Source organism: Ciconia boyciana, chromosome 7, assembly GCF_034638445.1.
Source record: "Ciconia boyciana chromosome 7, ASM3463844v1, whole genome shotgun sequence".
Classification (NCBI taxonomy): domain Eukaryota; kingdom Metazoa; phylum Chordata; class Aves; order Ciconiiformes; family Ciconiidae; genus Ciconia; species Ciconia boyciana.
In genome coordinates, this window is record NC_132940.1 from 66,115,081 (window position 1) to 66,128,443 (window position 13,363).

General features: G+C 48.7%; 1 protein-coding gene across 14 annotated transcripts in view; it reads right to left on the minus strand.

Annotated features, from left to right (window-relative positions):
- Positions 1 to 8,458: 8,458 nt before the first annotated feature.
- Positions 8,459 to 13,363, minus strand: part of TIPARP (TCDD inducible poly(ADP-ribose) polymerase) — a 43,359-nt gene continuing 38,454 nt past the window's right edge. For all 14 annotated transcript variants that reach the window (XM_072868060.1, XM_072868063.1, XM_072868062.1 and 11 more), the window contains 2 exons: positions 10,215 to 10,490; positions 8,459 to 9,178 (listed from right to left, as the gene is read on the minus strand). In XM_072868060.1, the coding sequence (XP_072724161.1) occupies positions 8,731 to 9,178; positions 10,215 to 10,490 (724 nt within the window). In that variant the 3' untranslated portion in view covers positions 8,459 to 8,730. The remainder of the gene's footprint in view (positions 9,179 to 10,214; positions 10,491 to 13,363) is intronic.

Here is a 13,363-nt window from a genome sequence, read left to right on the forward strand (position 1 = left end):
TAATGAGTGTGGCTTTATCCAGGTAGAGCGGCTATAATTTAACTTAATTCATTAGCTTTTAAATCCAGGCTAAAGTGCAAGACTTTTCAGGAGCCCTCCCCAAAAACTAAACAAAACCCATGAATGCTTTACGGCGTGCCTGCCAAGTCCTGCCTGGTCTTTCCAAACACGCAGCTCTCCCTTCATTAGAAGGCCATGAAAGCCAGCGGTCACATCAGAAACTGTGGGCATGAACGGTTCCAGCAGCTGCATCTGTGTTCAGGAGCTGAGGGCGTATTTGCATCTTCCAACATGACGCCAAAAGTTAAGTAGAAATTAAAAAAAAAAAAAATTACCTGCCCTTTCAAGAGCCTTGCCCTCCGTCACTCAGCGGCGGGTGTTTGCAGCCCTGCCTATTGCTCCCTGGTCACCAAAAGAGCCACGGGGCAGCAGGTCCCGCCAGTGGGCAGACCCCCCCAGGAGGGTACACCGAGCAGGTTCGGACTGCGAACCCCCCACCAGAGCGATTCAACACTTGCTAGAGGACGCGATAAGAGCAAGAGGAGAGTCTATCCCTTTGTGGAGCTGACGTCCTTGCAAGAGCATTAAGGGCAGCCAGGCCCCCGCGAGACCCCCGCATGCCGTACCGCTGCTAGCTGCCCCCCCACGGCATCGGCCACTGGCAGGCAGAGGGGAGAGACCCCAAAGCACAGGAGAACACATAAAGCAGTACCTGGTTTTGCAGAGGGTGCCTCTGCAAATCATGAGTGGGTGGCACTCATGATAAAGCACCTGTAACCACACCTGGTTTTCTGCAGGTTTTGCATACCCTTATTTTTCTGACTGTTGATAATTTCTCACCATTGGCACCTTCGTTTCCACGTCCTTACGTTTCCTCCTGTTTCCCCTCTCCCTCTCTCACTTTCTATTTGTGTTTTTTCCCCGCTGTACATTTCCTTGAGTGCTTCTTGTCATCCCTTCCCCCATTTCTGTTCCTGCTCCTTTCACCCTCTCTTCCTCCTCCTCACAAGAAACCAATTCTCACTTTCCTTAAATCACTTCCTCCTTTCCTTCTCATTCATCTCCTTCGCTTTGCTCCCCGCTAGCATTGGCTCTGTGTTGAGCTCTGTTGGGCTGCGGCATTTTACTTTCATCCACTAAGACGTATTCAGCCAGGCGATGCCAAGAGGGTATTTGCGTGCAAGTAATCAGAGACAGCACCTTCCTCTCCGGTATCCAGAAGGTCCTGGGCATGCTTTTGATTCAGACCTGTCCTCTCTCTTGTAACCCCTTCCCCTCATCTGGGATCAGGGTGGAGTTACAGAAGAGGCCCCGTATTTAACACCGTGCCGGCAGGAGCCCGAAGGGCACGTCCACACTGCAGCCACGGGCTGAGCCTGCTCTGGTACCCCACGTCTGCTTGGGCAGAGCAAAACTGCTTTCCCATCCACGTGCCCGGGCAGCAGTGGGGGAACCCAGCAGAGGGTCCCTCGAGAAGCCACCACCGCACGGAGATACAGCCAGGCACAGCCCTGGGATGCTGCACCGTGGATAACAGAAGTGAAAATGGTTAGGAACTTCCCCGCTGTCAGGTGGGATGGACAAAAAGAGAAGTTCACTCTCAAAGCTGATCCATGACCTGGTCTCAGAGCAGGCCAACAGGTCCATCGCCTGGCCGCGTGGACAGCAGCAGGTCGTCTCCGCTAACCTGAGCCTGTGTCCTACCGTGAGCCCATCCCAGAGCGGCTGCAGGTCCAGGTTCCTGTGCTACTCGGTTGTATGATTGACTCCTCTTCAAAACACTGCTGGGAGAGAGATTGCAGATTCGTTCTTGGTGAGGTTTGGTAAACACTTTTGTGCTGGTCAGCTGCAGAGGTATGAGGATTGCACAAAGTCTGACAGACAAAACAAACCCGAGTCTGTATCAATGCATGAGAATGTGCTCCTTGTGGAAGGGGGAGAAAAAAAAAAAAAAGATTTATAATAGTCTAATTATGCTTGAAACAACTTGTACCCAGCTAGCTGGAGAAAAGGGAACCCGAAGGAAATTGAGGAAAGAACAATCCTGAGGTCAGCCTGACATTTGTTGTCCAGTCTATGAGAAAATATTCTCATAAAAACAGACTTTGTAGCCATAAGAGAAGAAAAAGTTAATGGAGAGGATGTTTTCGGTTGCTGTGATGTTAGCGTGGCGATGACAACATGGACTGCCAGCGATGGAGAAATGCCAGCGGCAGCCAGACATGCTCTCTACTTCTGTAATCCAGGTCCCAATTCTTGCTACTGTGCGAAAACCTCAGATTTCCACTTGAAAAAAAAAAAATTAATTCTCAAACTCCAAGTTGTGTGTGCTACGAGGGGTTTTGATACCAGGAAGCAAAAAGACTCATTGTGTGTTATGCTTTGTCGAAGCCTCATGACTCAAAGCCTGGTTTTCAGTAGCCCATCACATGAGGTGTCAGCCCTCGGAGCCGGCGGCCTTGAATTCCCCTCCAGCAGAAGGAAGCCCTGGGCCAGACTGTGACCACCCTGCCACGACACTGACGGCAGAGTATCCTCCTGGCCTTGTCTCGCTCTGCCTTTCCTGGCACAGTCGAGAGGAAGGAGTCTTTGCCAGGGCTGAGAAAGAAAGGGTCTTAGCAAGCTACCGGAGAGCAGCTCTGTGCCATAACCTGCAGGGTTCACACCACCCCGAGACTGGGTTGAGCTCCAATATGCGTTTGGTTAATGAATGTTTTCTTCTCATATCCATCGCCCCTCGCTTCTCCGGGAAGATAACGGACGTAACACTGCATATGCCCAAGAACGCACTCTTGCAGGAGTGCTCCACACACTCTTCCACACTACCACTTCTAAACTCCCCTGCAGCGAGTTTGGAAATTACATAAAGTGATTGCAACATATGGACACCGGAAGCCGAGACATGTAATCATGGGGCAGCATAATCCTGGACACAAGGAGATTTTTCTGCCTCACAAGGAGGACGTTGTGGGTGGTGGAGCAGGTTACCCAGGAAGCTGGGCAGCCTCCACCCTTGCAGGTTTTCAAGAGCAGGCTTGATGAAGCCCTGAGCTACCTGGTCTGACCTTAGAGCTGACCCTGCCTTGAGCAGGAGGTTGGCCTAGACACCTCCCAAGGTTCCTTCCTACTTGAAGGACACCTCCTGAGGAACCTTCCCACTACCATCGCCCACTGCTACCACATTTCTTCAAACCATTTCCCCAAACACCTCCTGCAGAGCTGTCCCAACCGCTATGTCCAGAGGAGCGAGCTCTGCACAGCAGTCCTTAAGCGTCTGTAAGGGGGGGATGGGAAACATCTCCCGCTCTAAGATTATTATTCTTTGAAGAAATCTAGAAGCTCGACAGCCCCGAACATCACTTGTACAAGGTACAGAGGCCAAAGCAGACACACAGCTGGGGTCCCTGCCAGGGTGTTCTACAGTCCAAGCGGGCTCAAGCCTCTCTTAGGAGTGGTTACTATCGATGAGCAGCGCGTCTGCACGCGTAGGAAGAGTGGATGGGAATCACAGCGGTCTGGCTGTTCTCATGCAACCTCTTGGGCAGCTGGCACTTAAACGTCTCCTTGAGGAGCAGCCTCCTGACCTCTGCCCAGCTTCCAAGTCACAGAATCACAGAATCCTATAGGTTGGAAAAGACCTTGAAGATCATCAAGTCCAACCGTAAACCCAACACTGCCAAGCCCACCACTACACCATGTCCCCGAGCACCTCATCCAAACGGCTTTTAAATACCCCCAGGGATGGGGACTCAACCCCTTCCCTGGGCAGCCTGTTCCACGTCCCCATGTCCCCTCACACGAGCTGTTCCTTCCTCCCGGGCACTGACACACCCTTATCCTGCTGCCCAGGACAGTTTGTTTCATGACAAAGCCCTCCCTCATTGCTCGCCGTGCCCGGGCACCACTAGCAACCAAAGCAGATGTGACCCCATCTGTCACTGTCACCCAAGTCAGTGCTTGAACTGCTGCCTCCAGAAGCAGGGAGCGTTGACCTGGCAGGGTCCTCACGTACACGTGTAAGTTAGTGGAGGTCCCCAGGCTGCCCAGGGTACACGCTACCCAGGGTACACACCACATCTCGCAGCCCATGCTGGTTTCCCGTGGATCTGGAAATGCCGAGCGCAGCCCAGAAGGTCCCTCTTGGCACATGCGATCGTCACTGCCATCCCCATTGCAGCCATGAGTTGCGCTGATCGGCTTTTCATAATGACATGGCTTTGCCCAAAGCACGTGTCATCACCTACAGTTTCAATAATGACACAGCGAGATCTTTATCACAAATACTCATTTTCGCCTAGTTTCATCTTTGAATTCTTGACAAGTGACATCACCAAAACCAGGGCAAGACAACACTATTATTTATTCATACCATGGCAAACCCCCAGACCCCGTTGGGCAGCTGGGGCACAGCGCTGCGCAGGGTGCTGTGCATCACAGAACCGTATAGGTTGGAAAAGACCTCCAAGATCATCGAGTCCAACCGTAAACCTAACACTGCCAAGCCCACCACTACACCACATCCCCGAGCACCTCATCCAAACGGCTTTTAAATACCTCCAGGGATGGGGACTCCACCACTTCCCTGGGCAGCCTCTTCCAATGCTGGACAACCCTTTCGGTGAAGTAACGATTCCACGGACGGGGAAGATCCTGCCCCAAAAGCCTTGAGCGTGGGTACAGGTAAAAGCAGAGTTCAATAACAAACAGTAAGGGGGAAGTGGAAGGGGTGGGAAATCTGGTGACAGGCACTTACACAGATGAGCTGTGATGGCTGTAAGAGGGTTTCACTTCAGTTGTGTTTATGTACAGTTTTAATATACCTAAACATGCACAGAGGGAGAATTGCAGCAGCCCCCCTAGGCGAGGCGGAGCACTCCCATTAGCGAGGGTGGGATCGGGTCCGTTTTCTCCTGGTGTTCCTCTTCAGGGCAGCTCCGGAGCAGGATTTGGTAACAGCCAGTTTCTCAGAGTACTCTGCCGAGACACCCCTTGGGCGACTGGTGCTACTGAAGGAGCTGTGACGACGCATGTAGGAGGCAATTAACAGCCAACTTGGTGACGAGGGGCACGCTCTGTTCCTGGCAGCCTCTGCCCTGACGCCCACGCAGCTCTGCCACTCCTGCCCAGCTCTTGCCCCACAGGGAGGTTGGAAGCCAAGAGCGATCCTCCACTAGCCCCGGGAGAGCTACAGATGGGCACCGAAGGGTTATCGATCTCACCTTGCCTTGCCTTGGCAGCATGCGGTGACACGGCACACCTCTGCCCGTCCTCCGCTGCTGCGGACCAGCCACGCCGAATTTCGGCCAGCACATCCCTGTGACTGGCCAGGCTCTCAACGGCGGCAGCAATGCAAGCTACAGGGCCAGACTGACACGGGCACAAGAGGGGAAATCGGGTCCTGTGTCCTCTTCACAGGACCATGTCACTACGTGCCGCATGCTGAGGAGCTGCTAATTTGATAAGCCCTTGCGGGACGGTTTATACGCTTGGAACAGGTTGGCGTGGAAACAACATAAATATTTTCCATACATTGTCAGCAGCGTGTCGCCGGAGTTTGTTATCACCAATCCCTGCGGCCATTTCAACGTGATCACGAGGAAAGTCTAAAAGAGTGAAGGTTCAGGAAAACCACCCCGGGAGCATCAGTGGGCAGCGAGCGCGGGGCTGCAGGAGCACCCCACCGGCCGGAGCAGAATGCCGGCAGTAAGCCAGCACTGTGGAGAAGGTCCCAGAAGACCAAAACCCCATTACGGCCGCTGAGGAAAAAATACAACCGATTTCCCCGACGATGGCTTGAGAACAGAGGGAAGCCCCCAGTCCCCAGCGTGAGGCTTTGTAGCCCCCAAGGTGCCCTCCCCGCAGATGCGTTTCCCCACTCCGGCAGCAGTCCCACCTCCCACACTGACCCTGTTCATCTGAGTCTCAAATTGGCCAGAAGCCTTTGATAAGGGATCTACTGAACACTAAAGCCACAAGAACATCAACCCTTATTCAAAACCTTTGTCTCTTAAGTAAATCTTAAGTCTCAGTTCTGAAGTAACTTCAGCATCCAGGATGAGGATGCTACTAAGGTATGCACGGGCAGATACAGCTGTAGATGTAACGTAACCGTCTCAGACAATCAGCTCCTGCTGCCGGCTTTTAAAAGGAGACAACCTTGGCTTTACTTCATCATCAGCCACCATCCCTTCTTCCACAAACCACCTTACCTGTCCAAAGTCATCACTTGGGGAGGCAAGCTATGGCCAGGACCAGCTCCTCCGTGTTGCACATCCCAGCTGGTATCTCCCACCCCACCATGCCAATGTCTCCTCCTCCAAGCCAAACCCCCTCAAATCTGAGCTCTCCCCTGCGCTGCCAAGAGCCTCAGAAGAGATTGGGAGTTAACTGGAACCAGCTGCTTGGATCTTCCCCCTCTTCTCACCTACCAGCTGGTTTGATCTACTACAGGTAACGAGGAGGGACAGGAACAAGCGGGAGTGCTGGTGGGAGGAAATAATTCTCTCCCATGGCTAAACACATTTTTCTTAGGCCCCAGAGAGAAGTGGACACTGAGCAGGTTATCACAAAAGCGCAGCTCCAGGCTCAGCAGAAGAAGGTTTGCTGCTGAGCCACAAAGAGCACTGAGGCTGAAGCTCCCTTCCCATCGCAGAGACCCACCAGACCTGCTCCTTGGGCTGGCAGCCGTGCAGCAACCACCCGAGCTTTCTGAACGTCAGGCGAGTGCTCCGAGGCCACACCTGCACTAATGAAGCAGGTGTAGCTTTTATAATGAGATACGTAACACTTTGTAAAGATCCTAATGAGGACAGGGCATCTCAGGTCCATCTAACTCAGGCTACTTCAGGTGAACTATTACAAAGCATTGAAGTTAATCTCACTGAGCTATAAACTGTGTCACTTGCCATATAACTAAAATTTTGCAATGCTAGCCAGCCTGTTACAGCTATGGTAAGGTAGCAGGGACCCCCGTGTGCCTGTGACAAGCTCCTGATGGCTTTGGTGGAATGAGCCGAGGCGATAGCCGGTAGATGAGCCAGCTCCGGGGGTGGCCCGGTGGCTGGTGAGCTTGTGGCATGGGCTCCACCGTGCCATGCTGCTTCAGAGATGACTCGGAGGAAAACAGACTGAGCTGAGAACCCAAAATATGCCAGGGTTTGGAATGGAGGTAATTATTATTTACTTAACTTTTCCTGACTTTTAAATCATAGTTCTGAAATTATTCCTGATCCCACTTCAGAGACTGTTTTTTCATAAAGCATAGTTAGATAAAACACCCTAGTGCAACAATTTCAGCTGTTCCACTACGGCGTGCAGCGTAGCAGATGGGAGCCCCTCCAAACCTCCGCAGGCACCAGCTCCGGCGAGCTGTGCCGTAAGCCCACGGCGTCACCGCCGCGGCCGCTCCCGTCGACTGCCAGCTCTTTCCCCGTAACGTCACCCCAGTACACGCGTCTGCTCTGTAATTCTGCACGACGCCTGTCCCTCTTCCCCCCTTCGAGACACAAACACGTTAACTTGCCCCGGGGTGCGTTGCAGCGCACGTGTTTGGAAGAGCTCGTCTTCCCAAGCGACGCGGGAGCTGGGACTGACCGACCCACCTATTCCGCCATCCACCCCGGCTGGTTTGGGCCAGCTGGCAAACATCAGCCATTGCTTTCCGTTTCTTTTTCTGTGTCACTGCTAAAGATACAGAAGAGCACCCAGCCAAGCATAGCTGCCTGGAAAACTCAAGAAAATACCCTGATTAAATGAGGGTCAGGTGTTGACAATTATGTTAATGCATCAATCATTTTTAAACTCATTTAGTAGCAGCCTCGTTAAGTGCCATTAACACAAATTTTCATCCTTGATCAAATTTCAAACCTCATCAAAAAGAGGCTTTCTTTGAGGTTTCTTTTCCAAGAAGCCCGTTCCCCAGAGCTCCCCCTTTCCCTGGGGGTGCCCGGCAGTTCTGGGGACCGGTGGCACGTGCCCGGCTGCGCACGGGCTCGGCCGCGCAGACCTGGCTGCGGGCAGGTGGCTGCTGCCCAGCCCTTCCCATCCCCGCCAGTGCGGCAGAAAGCATTAAACGGGATGTCCCAAAAGCTGCTGGGAAGCCACCCGGCTTTAAACCCTCGCGGGCGGCGCCCCATCCTAACCTCTTCCTAATTTTACTTGGGGCTGACTTTAGAAAATGATGGATTGATTTGTGTTGTCCTGTTTAACAATCCAAAGTATGAGCAGAATGTTAGTTCTGTCATCTCCCCCAATCTTTCTGAAATATAGTAATAAAAACCAGTGGTTGGGAGACTCCCTTATTTTTTACACTCGGGATGAACATTAGCCGGTTCTGATTATCTAGAAATGGCCATCCTTAAGATTTCGAGATCAGGGCAAAGCAATTTTCTAGCCGCTCTAATACGCACAGAACGCAACTGAAATTATACACACACACATTTTTAAACATGAATATTTACTAACATAAATAAACAGTGTTTTATAACAAAAGGCACAGATTTTCAACTATAAACAATGGAAAAATATTTACAGTTTGCGCATACATAATCAAACAGCAAGTGCACAATTGGTCACTTCAGATCTCCTTTTCTGTATTTTGAGATTTAGCTCCTTCCAAGCAAGTAATTTAATCAGTTCTGCAACGTCCAAATTTTTTTTTTTTCCACAAAAACTGCTACCGATGCCAGGTAAGAGAGTTTATTAAAATGAGTAATTTAGCCGCACAAGTTTTCAAATGGAGACAGTGTTGCTAACCTCTTCATACTGGATAATAAAATAAGGGTAGCTCTGATCATCATTAAAAATGACAAAAATCTGAGGCTCAAAGTAATTGTCCACACAAGAGTCATAGAGGTCGCTGGTAATGCTGCCAGGGTTCACCGGCGGAGGTCTCCTCATGGTGTGGTTACCCACCGTGTACCTTCCCGTCAGTACTTTCGCCAGGAACATGTAATGAACTCCTTTGGGGGACCTTTTGGAGAAGTTATGGGAATAGCTTGCCTTCCTGGCAAAGTAACTGCCCTGTCCAAACATGGTGGCATGCTTCCCACAGACGCGCGGGTCGAAGTTGTGCTTGCAGATCCCATCCACCACGTCCTGGGAGGTGCCGTGGAACAAATGCCTTTCGTTCATTATCCTGTCAAGCCCAGTCATTTTTTTTGACATATATTCCTTTTTCCTGGAATAGAAAACGGAAAGGGAGGATGAGTATTCATTGCAGAGCTGCAAGGGAAAAGCAGTTTTCACTCCAGCTCTTAAAGTATCAGTATTATCCTCTGGAATAGTAAGAGGAGATACGAAAACATTTCTGTATGGATAGCAGAGTGGGCCTTCCACTTTCAAATAACGCCTTTGGGTGAAATAAGTATTTTTGAAAGGACCTGAGCTGATCCTGCTGGAGGCAGAGCGCTCTCACCTGCACAGCAGTGCAGGCAAAGCAGCCCGCGAAGCGTCTGCTTCTCTTTGCCCGTCTTTCACCTTGGATGCGGAAGGAAACGGTCCTCAGAGTGCAAACAAGGGCTGTGCAAACGTTAAACCCCTCTACAGCTTCAGAAGAGGCCACAGAGAGGAATTACTGAGAGACAGGGTGGGTGAAGGTGCTCCAGACCAGCGTGAATACTGTAAGAAAGTCAGTCTCTGCTCACACAGCCCAGCCCTCCGCTTCTCCTGAGATTCTGCGTTTCCTGAGAAGGAGAGAGACTCCCCAGATCGGATTGCCTATCAGTTACGGAGCGGTCACTGGATGGAAACTTTCAGTCACAGCACCTTTGGTTGGAACGGGCCCGACTGACATAGGATTTAGTCTTTGCGAGACCGCTGCAAGACCCTGGGTCAGCATGTTCTGGGGAGCCAAGGCACGAATGGCTATCTTCAATACGGAGATTATTTGCTGGAAACAATTCCTCCTAGTTCGGCTTGCAAGTGAAAGGTTTCTCAACTAGATAGCCTAGATTTATTTTGAAGTTTCTGTGAAGATACATTTTACAGAAGTTACCAGTAGACAGTATATTAAACCTCTTACACAGGAAATTTCAGGGTAAGATATTTTTCAGTATTTTTCAGACAAAGTTGTTCAACTGAAGATGCCTCTTTTCTTCAGAAACTCTGGAGTTTATCTGTTCTACTTAATGATCCATTTGTATTTTGCAGCCCAAATTACATATTTTAAGGTATTTTTCCACTATTGTAAAAGAATGGTATTTGCATTATCTTACCTTTTATATTTCTCCCAAAGAAACTGATTCTGCACTCTCAGGATTTTCAAGATTTTATATTTGGTCTCTGGCACAGTCTTGTGAAACAGGTTATAAATGGTTCTGTAGCTTTTGTCTTCCTTCAGAACAGGCACTTGGATGAAGTCCTGAGATGGATCCATACTAATCCAGGTTTCAGGATAGAAGTTTGGAGAGGTAACAGCAGTTGGAGATAAGACGTGCGAGGAAGCTGGTTCAGCTGATGGAGAGGGTAGTGGAGAGTTGCCACCCAAGGTCCTAGGGGGGGAAAGAGAAAAGGTTGTGCTTCAACATGCACGAACAGAAGAGCTTCTAATCGCATTTATTTCATCACCAACGCATCTTCAGCAATTGCTGCTCTTCCGTTCTGTAACGATTTACCTATCTTTAATGCTTGTTTAAAACAACATGCCAGCATTTCTGCTGGTTTAGTAACTCCTCAGTAAACCCTTTAGTAAATCCATACAAACTAATACCAAAATCTTGCCTTTCAGGGATGCTGTTCCATGTAATGGAATGGAACAGGGATGCTGTGTCGGTTGGACTCAATGATCTTAAAGGTCTTTTCTGACCTATACGATTCTGCAAGGAAATCTTCCTGCTTAGTGGCGTTTAAAAGCCTACTATCGTCATTATTCACATTCTGGGGTGGGGTTATAAACTACAGACAGGCAGGATGCTACCAAACACAATTATTTTGTACGTTAGCTATAAACTCTTAGTGATTTTACCATACAGAATGAGCAAAGACGAATAATGTGGCAACATTTGACCTCGTTTCCTTAGAATACAAGGAGCAGAAACATGTGCTTTCTTGTACAGTATGAATAATGAATAACCCCAACTAATAACATTTTATAGGCAAAACGTGCAGATATTTCACGGCGTCACGTAGAAGAGGAGATGCTATGTTTTCAGTACCACCCAGTATCGTGCTGAGGAAGGCTCTCTTATTTCCATTTGCACAGGCCAGATGTAGATTTGCATTTGCAGTTGCTTATTTTCATGCGACAGACCGGCCCCGGCTCTTGGGAACGCTGCCAGGTAAGCAGTCAGGCAGGGGTGAAGGAGGGGAGCTGCTGCCTGCAACGGCCGCGGCAGGAAGAGAACAGACACCAGCAAAATCCAGTTAAGGACACCGACTGTGGTGTGGCAAGACTTTGCTCTTAATGAATACCTGCACCTCTGTGGAATTTTTCACACTCTTGAAGCTGCTAAATTTAGATGGAGTGTGTGGCATTTGTGGCTTACGTTCACCTGATTATAGTCTGAACGAGCAAGCCTTACTCAACGGAATAATCCTTACTTACTGGAGTTCTCCCACTTACGTCAATGAAAATACTTTGAACTTGTAAAGCTCGCAGGTCCAGGCTCTGGTTTTCGCGCTGGAAGTACACAGCTCTCCAGCTCCTGCAAGCTGGTGAGGTTCCCTTTCAGTTGCAAGAATATAGGGAACCATCTCAAAATTTCACCAGATGCGTATTTTACCAAAGTATTTTCATAGGAAAAGCTGCTATGAAGGTGAATCTCATCTCAACACCTCACAGCCCCCTGAAATTAAATTTCATTAAATTAAAGTTTAATGAACATTAAAGTCCATGGAATTTCTCAGGTCACTTGTGTTCTGATAACGTATCACTGCCAACGCAGAAGGAGAAAACCTGTTCTGACTAGGAGGAAATGGGGAAAGTGAATCCTTTGTGTGTTCATCTGGGGCAAGCTGAGGTCTGACAACATCCAAGGCCAAATCCTGCCTCCCTGCATCTACGCAACTGGATTTCGCACACGGGAGCGACGGGCAAACTCGATTCCCGACGCCGTCACTGTAAAAAAAAAGTTTACTGGAGAACAAACAAACTCTGAAAGCTTTGCTAAAGGCAAAGCCATGTTCTCCAGAGTGACTCTTCAGGAATCAATCTGCCTTTGTTCAGGCACGATGCTGCCTCAGCAGCCGCGTCACCGTGACTTCTGCACCCAGCCAAGCTGTCCTCAAGGTACCGAAACACAATCACAGAGCAACTTCTAATTGCCCTTGCTCGTTAGCCTGCTCTTCTCTGCAGCGCCAACGTAATTGCCTAGATAAATAAGAATTCTACTGCTATTCACATCTTACCTACAGACACGTCAATTAAGGTTGCCTTTAGGAATGTTGAATGCTAGTCATACGTGAGCCTGAAAGAACTGCGAGTGAGTTTTTGTGTGCGTGTGTGACCCAGAAGTAATTTAATGTGATTTTCTGATTGCAGGTTGAGTTTTTCAGGTCTAGAAAAAAAGTTTGGGGGGGAAAAGTCTATTTTTAAATTGATACATTTGATTTGGATCGCAGAGACAGTAAACTGTAACACCACTCACACGTTTCAGAGCAGACATACTCTTTAAAAGTGTTCACGTGGCTTCCACCTGCTGCTCAAAGCTAAAAAGAGACCTCACTTTATTTGCATAGATTTGACTCCAACTCCAAATTCTTCTCGCTGTTTATTAACAGTTTAACAGAAACCCAGAAGATGGATTTTTCTAAGAATGATTATTAAAATAGCAGTCTGCAATATTACAGTGTGCATTTAATTATTTTTTTTTTCCTCCTAAAGTCCATGGTAAAAAATATTACTGTAGAACCTCATTCATTCATACTTGGACTGGAAGACCAAGCACAGATTGACAATAAGTTACGGATTAATGAGTAAGACATCAAACACAATAAAAACACTGCAATCCTTTGGTGTACTTTGTTCATTCCTTCTGACTAGCGCAAATTATTTGTAAGCATTTGTTATACAAGGGAAGCCATTAAAAAGTCAACATCTGTCAACCACTATCACCCACTTCCCACAGTTTCTATTCAAGAATCCTCTCCCAGTTTTAGACCCGATTTAAGCAGGTAGTGGGGGGAGGGAAATAAAAAATCTCAGGCAGCGTTGTGAGATAAGTGGAGGTAAATACTGACTTCTTAAGGATAGCTCCCATAAATATTTTAAATACTCTGTTGTTGCCTGCTAAGACTCGGTGGATTTTTAAGTAAGCAAGGTCTATAGATAAAGAAAATAAAAGAATGAGGTTTACTGCAGAGCAACAGACATTTCAGAGCTTAGTTTATAGGTTTGGGAGCTGGCATGAATAGTTATGGTCAAGCC